Here is an 11752-nt window from a genome sequence, read left to right as displayed (position 1 = left end):
GCTCAAGAAATGCCTAATGACACAGGCCTGCTGCAGAGGGAGCCCACGCAAAGGGCCCAGGGAGAAGATGCCAGCGAAAAGCGAAGAACTCGGGGTTCGACCTTGAAGCCACGCCCCCAGGACCCCGCCTCCTCGGGGCGCGTGTCCCTTTAAGGGCCGCTGGGCCGAGCTTCCGGGTGGGGTGCGCGCCGCGGCCTCGGTCTGGGGCCGGAGCCTGCGCGCCCGCGCCGCCCGCGTCCCAGCCTGTGGGCGCTGCTCCTCCGAGGGGGTCATGTTTCCTTGCCAGCCTGGGCGGGGCGGCGCGGCCCAGGCCCCCGCGCGCACGCTGGGCGACCGCGAGGGGCCATGATCCGGCTGGGCGGCTGGTGTGCGCGGCGGCCCGGCGGCGCGGCGGTTCCCATCGGGCGGCCCTGGGCTTGTCCAGGGCCGGCGGACCGGACGGGGCGGGCGGGCTGCCGCTCCTTGCGGGTGCTGGTGGACATGGACGGCGTGCTGGCCGACTTCGAGGGCGGTTTCCTCAGGAAGTTCCGCGCGCGCTTCCCCGACCAACCCTTCATCGCGCTGGAGGACCGGCGCGGCTTCTGGGTGTCGGAGCAGTACGGCCGCCTGCGGCCCGGGCTGAGCGTGAGCATCCCCCGCCCCGGCCCCGCGCCCACGGCGGGCGGGGAAACGAGGCCGCCGTCCCAGCCCCGAGCCTGGGCAGCCTCTGCGCGGGCTCCGGAGCCTGGGCGCCCAGGTGACCTTGAGCGGGTTACCGCCCTACTTCGGGGTGACAAACAGGGTCCTGGGAAGGACCTGGGGCAACAGCGCACGGGGAGGGCGCTGTCACCGAGGGCTTCTGAAAATGCAGGGTGTAGTACAAAGCCTAATATGCCTAATTTTCCGTCTTCGGCAGAGTTTTAAATTTTTGGCATATTTGGCCTCAAGTCATTTGTTAAATTATTTATTTATTTATTTATTTATTTAATTTATTATTTTTTTTTTTGTAGAGACAGAGTCTCACTTTATGGCCCTCGCACAGCACAGAGTGCCATGGCATCACACAGCTCACAGCAACCTCCAACTCCTGGGCTTAAGCGATTCTCTTGCTTCAGCCTCCCGAGTAGCTGGGACTACAGGCGCCCGCCACAACGCCCAGCTACTTTTTGATTGCAGTTCAGCCGGGACCGGGTTTGAACCCGCCACCCTCTCTATATGGGGCCGGCGCCTTACCGACTGAGCCACAGGCGCCACCCTGTTAAATTTTTTAAAATGCGAAATAAACGTTGCAAGTTAAATCCTCTTTCACCCTTATCGCAGTCACATTGCCATTTCTTCCTCCCTTTACTAATTTTCTTTTTTGCACCTTTCCATGAAAGCATAGCTTTTAGTGGTATTTGAGGGCCAGAGCTGTTGAGTGACTTTCTGAGCGCCCCAGAGTGAGTCAGTGCTTTGTCCACCTCTGGGTTTGCCCCCTTGTAGTGTTGGCCCTGCTGAACATCTGAACTCACCCCTACCTGGACTCCTGCAGTGCTCCATCCTCTTGAGTCCCTGATGAATAGAAGGCGAATATCCAGGGAGGGACATTCCAACCCCTGGGTTTGTAAATTTAAACTATTTTGTGAAAGGAGGGCATTTTTGCCAAGCTCAGACTGGCTCGTTTTTCTGACATTCCCTGATTGGCTCACCTAGGGTCACTGCCAGAGGATTTGATGGTGATGAGGAGGAGGATATTAGAGCCTGTTTTGTAACCACTAGTTCTCTGGATCCACTGTTCTGTGAAGAACATGATAATAAGGGTCTCAAACCCAAGGCTGTTTGCCTTCTATGCTCATTTAGCTTTTTCTACCCCCAAAGTACACTTCTTTGACATTTTGTCTCTAACAAATGACCTTTCTTCTTACTGCAAAAGGACACCTCACCAATAATGTGCTTTGTCAAGGGACAGGTGTTAAAAAAGGAAACCAAGTGCCATTTCTTTTCATCAACACCAAGCACTTCAGAAGGTGACTTTCACAGAGCTCAGTATGCCCAGAACTGATACCCAATGAAGAACTTTCAGCTGGAGAAAATACTCTAGGAATTTCTGTAGCATCGGGGGGCTATAGGCTGCACAGTGTGTGTTCATGTACAGACAGTGCACAGCCCTGGAAGTCTGGCACCTTACCTCCTCCTCAGAGTGCATTAGTGTGAGAAAACTAAGCCCACCCCTGGTGCTGAAAAGTATGGTGGCTTTTCCAGCCCTTTGTACAGATGTGCAGACTCTGTGTACACAGAGTTACCAGTTTCCAAGTACCAGCAGAGGAACAGAGCCTCCTGGGCAGTAAAGGGGATGCTCTGGGAGTGACCTGCCAGGGTCCTCTGCTCTGCTTCCCTCCCTGAGGCTCAGCTCCCTATAGGACATCCCTGGGCTCCCCTTTCCGAGTTGGCCCAATATCTCTGGTTAAAACAAAACAACCCAGCTGATACATGTGGGCAATTCTCTGTCACAAAATTCTGCTCTAGGTTCCCTTTGATCTTTACGGTATTTGGGAGGTAAGCAGGGCAGAGATGGAAAGCAAAGTTCATTTTAACCAACTTAGAATCTTAAACTGTTAGTACAGACAAACTGAGCTCAGAGAGAGCAAGTATCTTGACCAGGATTCCATAGCAAATTAGTGTCAGGAAAGGGATGGGTACTGAGAAGCTGACATTACCTACAGGGTGCTCAATGCTGTGTGTCTCTCATATCCTCACAACAGCTGTCAGAGGACGGGGGGACTCCTGCCTCCATTTTATAGATAGGAGAAATATTGATACAGGGTGGTCAGGGCCACACAGCAAGGGCCAGGGCTTTTTGGCTCCACCCTGCCATACTACCTCCATATATGAGTCTGAAGCTCTGAGTTCAAGTTCTGACAGTGTCACATTGAAGTGGCCTTGAAAAAAATCTTCCTTCTCTGTGAATTGGGTTGTGAAGATCAAATGTGTTAGTAACAAGCACACATTTGCTCAGCCCCTCATAGTTCGCAAGAGCACTGCTGGTGTGAGTGTAGCATAACTTCTGGCCACACGTGATGGTATGTTGTTCTGGAAGGTGCAGTTTCTACCTGGCAGAGGTACTTCCCACACCACACATGGGAGATTCAGGTTCCTATTTCTCAGAGGCCGAGTTGTGTTTCCCTTCCTGTGTCACTTTCCCCTTGCCTGGCATGGTGACAGAAAGTGGAAAGGAGATAGCCTAGGAGTTGGATATTGGGGTTCTCCCACCTCGGCCACTATTCTGCTGTGTGGCATTGCTTCCCCATTTTGAGCCTCAGTTTTCTCATGAAATGAGAGTCTGCATTTTCTCTCTGAAACTCTAAAAGCAGTAGAATCCTTTTATTAAAAATGTACTTATGGGCACCACAACATAAGCATATTAAAGTAGAGCTGTACTTGTTGAATGAGGGAGCAGCCTGGAGCTCCCTTTCACCTCACCTCCTGTGACCCCCCTCCCCCATTCCCCATGGCACAACAGGCCCCACAGGACTCTGCGTCCCTCTAGATCTCATACCTGTACAGTCACAGCAAGACCTGGCCAGCTTCAGCCTCCATGAGGCTCTGGCCACTGTTCTGCTGTGTGACATCGTTTGCTCATTCTGAGCCTCAGTTTTCTCATATGTAAAATGAGGGTCTGGAATCAAGCACGAGCCTGCTGATGAGCGGCCTCGGGTCCCCAAGAGCCCTAGCAGGTGCAGGCCTTGCCACCTCAGTGGGTTTTTACTGGGTCCTGACGGATGTCAGATCCTTTCTGGAAAGGGCTGCAAAGCACACCCAAACTCCATGCATTTCTTCCAGGAAATTTGTCCCTGGGTGTGTGCTTTAGGGGGTGAGGGTAATGTGGATCCCCCTCCTTCACAGCCTTGATTTCCTCCGGAGGTGGTAACAGAGAGGTGCTAAGGAACTTGGAAGTAACTTGCTTTTCTCAACTTCTCAGGAGAAGGCCATCAGCATTTGGGAATCAAAGAATTTCTTTTTTGAACTTGAGCCTCTGCCAGGGGCTGTAGAAGCTGTGAAGCAGATGGCCAGCCTACAAAAGTAAGTCTGCCTTCCCAGCCCCACTGGGTGGGACCCCAACCCTTGCCTTCTCCTTGCAGTCTTCCCTTTTCTTGCCTTCTACTGCTCCCTCCACCCTCCCCTCTCCTCGCCTCAGCCCTGCACAGGACATGTGAAATGAACTTGGTTTACACAGACTTGAGAAAATAGTGAGTTTATTAGTGAGCAAATGTCTGAGAGCTGACCGTGTTAGATGCTGCTGGCACCAGTGATTCAGAAACAAGGAAAGCATGGCTTTTGCCCCCATCAGGCTTGCAGCCCAGCGAGAACAGACATTTAGCAAAGAATCACAAAGTGAAACTTATTCCAAATTGTGCTGGAGCCGAAGAAAAAGAGGCTTAGTGTGAAGCCTTAAGGAAGGAGGAGGGGTATCGTTTGAGATATTTCTGTTTTGTCCTGGTAAAATGAGTGGTTCAGTGGGCTGAAGCCACTTCTCTAAGACTTGGATAACTTTTATTGGCCACAATTTTGTTTTAATTCAGCAACCTGAATGACAAACATAAGGTAAGTTTTGGCCTTCGTTGTGCCATATAAATGTCTCCAAAAATTGTCAACTTTCAAAGTTCTACTATATAAATAGACATAAGAGAAACAAAATGGTTAGAGTTTGACTTGAAGTATAGACCTTGTTTGGTCAGTAATTTGTCTTTGAACTTGAGTTCAGGTCCTGCAGTATAGTGTGTTTTATTCTGGTTTACGATATGAGCTTGGCTTCTTGTGGGTGAGAGCCTGGAGAGGCCAGCCACGTGCAAACAGCATCAGTACTGACTTCTCAGAACTACCCTCACAGTCTAGTGGGCCTGTCCTGACTGCAGGCACACTGCTGGGTTCTGGTCACCAGTGAGGGCTGGGCTCATGTACAGCCTTCTCCAGAATCTCACTCCCAGAGTGGGCAAGTATTAAACTTTCTGGGACTGAGTTTCTTGATCAGGTGCTGAGCCTGTCCTCAGAGTAGTGCCTGGGGTACTGCTGGCTGGCTATGCTGCTGCTCTGAGAGATGTGAGGGACGAGGAATGCATTCTTGGGACAAGACTGGTAGGAGGTGCTGCGTAGGCCTCTTCACTGCAGCGTCTCTCAGAGGTCGAGGTTGCTCACAGGCAGTGAGACCCCTCACTGGAGCAGTAGAGAATGCAGCTTTTTTCAGAATGTCACACCTTGAAGCTTTTCTCACAGATTCCCTCTTAATACTTTGGAGGAATTCCAGTTTTGGAAATGCAAGCCTAGACCACACCTGATGGTCCTTTACCTCCATTTTGGCTCTTGGTAGAAGATTCCTGTGGTCAGTCTGGACCAAGCTAGGGACTGAGTCAGTGACTAAGTGGATACCGTGTGTCTGGTGTGAAGTAGGGACTCCAAATAAGAGTTTGTCAGATGTGGGGGAAAATTGGGACACGTAACCTCCATGATGTGTATGGCCACAGCCTGGATGATGGCCCCTAGCACGGACACACGTGAGAGCCCTGGGACCTAGAGCCAGCCACTGGGGAGGAGCAGATGTGGGGAGGCCCAGCTGGTGGCCAATGAAGCACAGGCCAGAAGCCAGCACAGGGCAACGAGGCCAGAGAGCCAGTGTGGCCAGTGGGTCTGAGTGCCTAGGAGAAAATGAGGAGGGTGAGGAGGGGATGACACAGGGACAAAAGATGACTTCTGGGGAGTGAAGGGGACAGAGCCTGGGCTAGAGTGGGTGAAGGGGGCACAGGAGGTGAGAACATTGGGTTAGCTGGTGGTGGCAGCTTGTTGTGCTACAGGGGGTGGTGTTGAGGTGTTGAATGTATGTATATAAGAAGCAAGGTATCAGCACACCTATGGATGAGAAGGAGTGGCAGAAAGGGCAGAGAGAAGGAGTGTTACAGGGTGGATGGAACCCCTGTGGAGGTAAAAGGGCGCAGGTAGAGGGCCTGGGGAAGGAGAGGACAGTGTGCCTGGAAACATGGTGGCCTTCAGACCCAGGCAAGGAACACAGAGATTCTGTCTGTAGGAAGGCGGAGGTGGTGGCTGCACTGGGGGCCTTGCTGGGAACGCCAATAAGGGTGCGGGAGGAGGTGCTAGGCAGGCCCTGACTCTGTGTCAGGATTGAAGGGGAAATGGGTCCATCCGATGATGGGCATTTTCTTTACTCCAGCAGCATTCAGTTGCTTGGGTGCAGGTGGGAGAAGTTGGGCTCCTTCAGGACCCTGGCAAGCAGACCTTAGAAATGCAGCCAAGTGATGGTGGTGATGAACCCCAGCTGGGTGAAGGGAGGCTGTGAAGCTGGGGCAAGAAGTAACACAAGTATGGAGGCCTCTGCAGGTGTCTGTTTTTCCCCCGATAGGTGGGAAAATTGAGAATTGAGGGGCTGGGGCTCTTAGGTATGGGGATGGCAGGTGCTGGGACACCTTTGGTTCAGCTCCTGTATCAGTTTAGCACAGAGTTGTGCTGCAGACTGTGAGGCCATGGCACTCCTCACATAGAGCCCAGGACTGTCTTGGACTCTCCAGGCTGGACAGCGCAGCCCAGCGTGCAGTCGGCTTATCCTCTGTGTTCACCACAGCCAGGGCTTGCACACGGCACTGGAATTTTTCCTTGTAGATTTCTTGACTTAATACTACATTGCATGAGGCCCTGGTCGGTTGCTGTATTTATACCCCTAAGCTAGCCTGTGGCCAGGGTGAGGTCACACATGGCTGCCCAGAGCCATCAGATAGGACAGAGATGTAAGGCTGATGTGTCTGGTGTGGAGATAGCTCAAGGCAATGATTTCCCCTCCCAGGTAAAGGGCTCAGACTCTGAGAGAACAGGCCCAGTGGAGGCAAGTTGGGTGGCCAGGGCTGGGGCTTACAGGCTCATTCTCCTTTCTCTTATTGGCAGCACTGATGTCTTCATTTGCACAAGCCCCATCAAGATGTTTAAGTACTGTCCCTATGAGAAGGTAAGGCTGCATCTTGCGCGGGAGGGGGAAGGGGACCCTCCATGCTCCCCCACCTCTGTGCTGGCTGCTGTGCTCACTCGGGCCCTCTGTGGCCCCTGCCTGAGGTTCCTAAGCACTGATGGGGCCTGGTTATTAGACAGGTGCTCTGTGGGGATAGGTGGGGCCGCATGTCACTGGTTCAGATTAGCCTGGCCCAGAGCAGGCTAGTAAAGCATGCCACCAAGTGAGAAGGAGCTGGTAAGGGGCTGTAGGTATGTGGAATTGTTTTCATGGACAGTTTGACAAGGGAGAGGTGGCTAAAGTTCATTTTGCTACACACTCTTTTCATTGACTCTATTGGAAAGAATAGAATTACACAAAATTGAAACTTTTCTGGAAATTGGGAACCTTTGGTTGGCAAATACCAGAGGGCATCAGAGACATCTCTGAGCATCTCTTGCTGGCACAGGAAGGTAGGCTTTTGTGCCAGAGCTTCCCCTGCTTGGGGACTTCAGAATATTTGAGTTCTTTTCATGTTTCTTCACAAGACCTTTCCTCTCCCCGACTCCTGTTAGAAGCTCAGTTTACACATCCAGCCAACATCGAGTGCCTCCAGGCACTTCAGTGGGAAGGGAGCCTGGCTCTGTGTGTCGTGTGGCTTGGTACCACTGTTTCATTGTGTCCTCACAACACCCCATCCAGCAGTTACCCTGACCTGTTTAACACTCAGGGAGCACATTCCAGGTAAACTCAGGAGGCAAAGTGTCTCCCCCAGAGTTAGTGAGTAAGGAGCTGGGAGTGCAGGTCAAGCCAGTGGTCCTACAGCAAGCTCCAGAGACTCATTAGAAGGCGACTTCTTTTTGGCCTCATCCTGACCTTCTGAATCAGAAACTCTGGTGGTATCAATGACAGCTTATCAAATTTACCAGGTGATTCTGGTATACCCTCAGGGTTGAGGGCCAGGGGCTATAGGTTCACTGGATGGTCAAGGTAGCTGTCCAGCACTTACAGGAGTGAGACTGACATGCTTTGAAATGTCCCCTTTGTGCCAGTAGTCTCACCTGCGTAGCCCCAGCCCTCTCTCTCCCTGTAGCTCAACCCTCACAGTTTGCAGGCCTGTCCCAGGGTCACTAGTTCCCTGTGCATGTCCATCCTTCCCTCCAGGGTCTTTCAACCCACCTTGGGCCAGAATTCGGGAACCGTCCTGTGACACCTTCTTGTCCAGTGCATGGGCAAGTCCCATTTTCTGGGGGCTCTATTTCTAAAACGCGCAGCAGCTATCTGCTTCTTTCTCCCTATTGCCCCGTCTTAGCAGTTCCTGATGCCACCTCCTAAACCATCTTCTCCTTTCAGTTCCATGCAGGGCTGACAAGGCCTTTCATTCAGCAGATCACATCAGCACCTGCCTTAAAACCTCTTCAAGGTTTCCCTTTGAAGGGCCCACTATACCAACTCCTGGCTGTGCCCTGCAAACCTGGCTGCCCACCTCCACCGGGGTGCCCTCACCCCTGTTTCCTGAGCATCCCTTGGGTTCGAATGTCCTCCTCCTACCCTGAAGGCCTGCCTCTTCTCATAAATATGAGGCCTCAGCACACTTAAATATCTTATTTCTCTGCCTAGGTCCATCCCCTGGCCTGTGTCTCCTGTGTCACACTTCTCACTGTTTGAAATGGGTTGTGTCTTCATCCATAGCTGGTTCTTTGTCCATCTACCCAAGAGCCCCTGAGGTGGGTGAGGGGAGGGTGATGGCTGTCCTGTTCACTGCTCATCCTTGGGGCCCAGCATGGGACTGGCATCCTGCGAGACTCGCTGCTGTTGGATGAATAGATTCATTTGTTCAGAAGAGTCAGCAAATGCCTATTGGTAATAATGCTGGCCATTTATTTGGCACTTTTGATATGCCAGGCACTATCCTTTTATTAGCCCTTTTCATGCTTACAGCCACACCCTATGAACAGAAATGCACTTCTAATTTGACAGATGAAGAAATTGGGGCTCAGAGAGGTGAGGGCAGCTCATTTACTGGGTCTGATGATCACACAGCCAATAGGGCCTGGTCCAGATCTCTCTGTCCCAGAGCCTGTGCCTACAGTCAGCATGTCTTCTTGCAGGTAGCCCCTGGTCACTGGAAAGATTCAGAAGCAGTACACATTGGGAAGAAGCAGATGTCATTTGGGACTCACTGGTCCAGAGCAGTATTGACAGCCTCTGGCTAACTTGAACATGCTAAGATTTGTTGGACGGATGTTGCTTTGCTCAAGAGAATGTCTTAGACAACCTAGGGGCCAGAACCAGAAGATGGTCTATGCAGTGTAGATGCTCTTAAGATACTTGAGCTCGGCTGCTGTCCATCTTTGAGAGAGACCCATCACCTGAGTGTGGGTTCTATACCCAGCCTTGGGCATCCTGAGAGGTGCAGCTGATGGCAGAGGGTGGCTTCTCAGAGGAAAATTGAGGTGCCATTACCAGAAGAAGAGGCACAGTGATGGTGGATGTCCTGACCAAATCAGAGAAAAAGGGAATGAAAGCCCACATTGACAGTCCTACCACCGTTAACACTTTGCTGTTTCTTTGTAGTTTTATTTCGATGTGTATTTAATGTGGTACATATATTTTAACAAAATTTAAGTTTCATATGGTTTAGTATCCTTTTTCTGCTTAATAATTTTATAGTTTTATATATATATATTTTTAGAGACAGAGTCTCACTTTATCGCCCACCGTAGAGTGCTATGGTATCACAGCTCACAGCAACCTCCAGCTTTTGGGCTTAGGTAATTCTCATGCCTCAGCCTCCTGAGTAGCTGGGACTACAGGTGCCCGCCACAATGCCCGGCTATTTTTTTGTTGCAGTTTGGCCAGGGCCGGGTTTGAACCTGCCACCCTTGGTATATGAGGCCGGTGCCCTACCCACTGAGCCACAGGCATCGCCCAGTTTTGTGTTTCTTTTGTTTTTGTTTTTTACTGCCTTATGTTTTCACGTCGACAGCTTTTTTTCTGTCATTAAAACCCTCTTCTTAAAAAATGTGATTGTTAATAGCCAAAGGTGTCATATAAGTTGGTATGAGCATGTCTTTAGGGTTAATTCCAAGAAGCAGACTTCTGGATCACCCAAGGAAAAGTAGGGTGCCACGTATATTACACAGGAAGTTATGTCTGTTTCCACTATTCCAGCAGTGAGCAGAGCCCCTCATCCCCTGCTGCCACCTGCTGGAGCCAGGCTGGGCCACACAGGGTCAGTGGATAGAGGAAGAGGGATGCTGAGCAAAGACACAAAGATGGGGACATGCAGAGTGAGAAACTCAGAGTAAATTTTGTTGGCTGACAGCTACAGGGACTGGCTAGAAAGGAGGGTTGGACCAGCGTAGGTGTATTAGCTCTTCTCAAATCTCCCAGCCATTGTCACGGTCAGCCACACCGCCACCTTTTAACCCTAGAGCTACGATGAAGGGGCCCAGTGATGTGTGAGTAGGATGAAGGTTGCCCTAACCACTTCCTCACTCACCACCCATGTCCCCTCCCAGGGAAGCGAGGGGCAGGAAGTGTGAATATGTTGTCTGCAGCCGGGGATGGCATTGAGGGATTGGAAGCTGGTCTCAGGAGCTGTCTGCACAAGACTGCGAGTTGGCCCCATGGTAGGCCCAGCCTGCACTGTCTCACAGAGTTCTCCCCCGACTCCTGTACACCGAGCAGGGTCTGTCTTTAGTGCCAGAGTGGGGACTTGACTCCTTGGCTGATTTCCACTCAAGACCTGGCAAAGGAGGGGGTTGTGTAACTGCTGTGAGCTCACCCTCTTTATCATATTTAGGGAGTTAGAGCTGGGTTACACTCAGGTTAGCAGAACCTTCTTTCTCGTTGAAGCTTGCTGACATTCTAAACCCAAAGTAAGCCCAATAATAACTAATTTTTATTGAGTCAGTAGTATACTGTTCAGGCAGAGGCTTTCCCTGTAGTGGTCCATTTACCTTCATAATAGCCTGCAGCACAGGTGCTACATATCTTATTATCTCCATTTTACAGACAGGGAAACTGAGGCAGAGAGAGGTTCAGCTACCTGCCTAGATCAGCAGCTAGAAAGTGGTGAGTGGACTCCAGGGCTGTGTCGTGCTGTTTGGGCTCACAGAGCTTAAATAGCATGACTTTTGCTCTCTGCCCTCCACAAGAGATTTTTAAAAATCCGTGGTACGTTCTCCAGTTATAGGCATAACATTTCACTCTGTGTTCTTCTAACTCATCAAGAGAGGTAATTACAAACTGAACTAGGCCCAGGGCTTGGATGTGGTGTGGAATGTGTTCTTTCAATGTGAAGCTCGGTTTCCAGATGATATGTCTGCCAGATTCGATGTCGATTTTAAGAATAAATATCAAAAATTCCCCCTCTGTCATCGAGTCCCTTCCTTTAACCTCAAATAAAAGTGTAGACCACTTTTTGAGCTTACAAAGATAATGAATTAAATTTATTTATACATTTCACAGCAAATGGTGCAGTTGCCCTAGAATGTGGATCAATGTGAGACTAACCCTGAAAGGCTCACATTTTCTCATGGCACATAGAGAAGCCCTGGGCTCTTTTAGGGACAGTATGGGAGCTGCTCCTGGGGAGCTGTCCCCTCCACCACCACTCCAGCCCTGTCTTCTGTCACTGAAGCTCATGGCATGTTTCTGGCCCATACCAGAATTGTCTTCATGCTCACTGGTCTGGGGTTTCTTTAGGGGATAATAGAAATACTCTGGAGTTAGATGGTGGTGATGGTGGCGTAACTTTATTCACGTAGCTGTTCAGATGGCTAGCAGTTCCAAAACTGATCC

At 50.8% G+C, this 11752-nt stretch overlaps 1 protein-coding gene across 3 annotated transcripts in view; it reads left to right on the top strand.

The window, feature by feature from the left end:
* Positions 1-207: 207 nt before the first annotated feature.
* Positions 208-11752, top strand: part of NT5M (5',3'-nucleotidase, mitochondrial) — a 31035-nt gene continuing 19490 nt past the window's right edge. For 2 of the 3 annotated variants that reach the window (XM_053568429.1, XM_053568428.1), the window contains exons 1-3: positions 216-624; positions 3938-4038; positions 6904-6964. In XM_053568429.1, the coding sequence (XP_053424404.1) occupies positions 346-624; positions 3938-4038; positions 6904-6964 (441 nt within the window). In that variant the 5' untranslated portion in view covers positions 216-345. Of the gene's footprint in view, positions 625-3937; positions 4039-6903; positions 6965-11752 lie in introns of all 3 variants that reach the window. The other variant, XM_053568430.1, reaches the window with a different exon arrangement.

Source organism: Nycticebus coucang, chromosome 18 (genome assembly GCF_027406575.1).
Source record: "Nycticebus coucang isolate mNycCou1 chromosome 18, mNycCou1.pri, whole genome shotgun sequence".
Lineage (NCBI taxonomy): Eukaryota > Metazoa > Chordata > Mammalia > Primates > Lorisidae > Nycticebus > Nycticebus coucang.
Note: the sequence above shows the minus strand (reverse complement) of the source record. Positions and strands in the feature narration are given on the sequence as shown.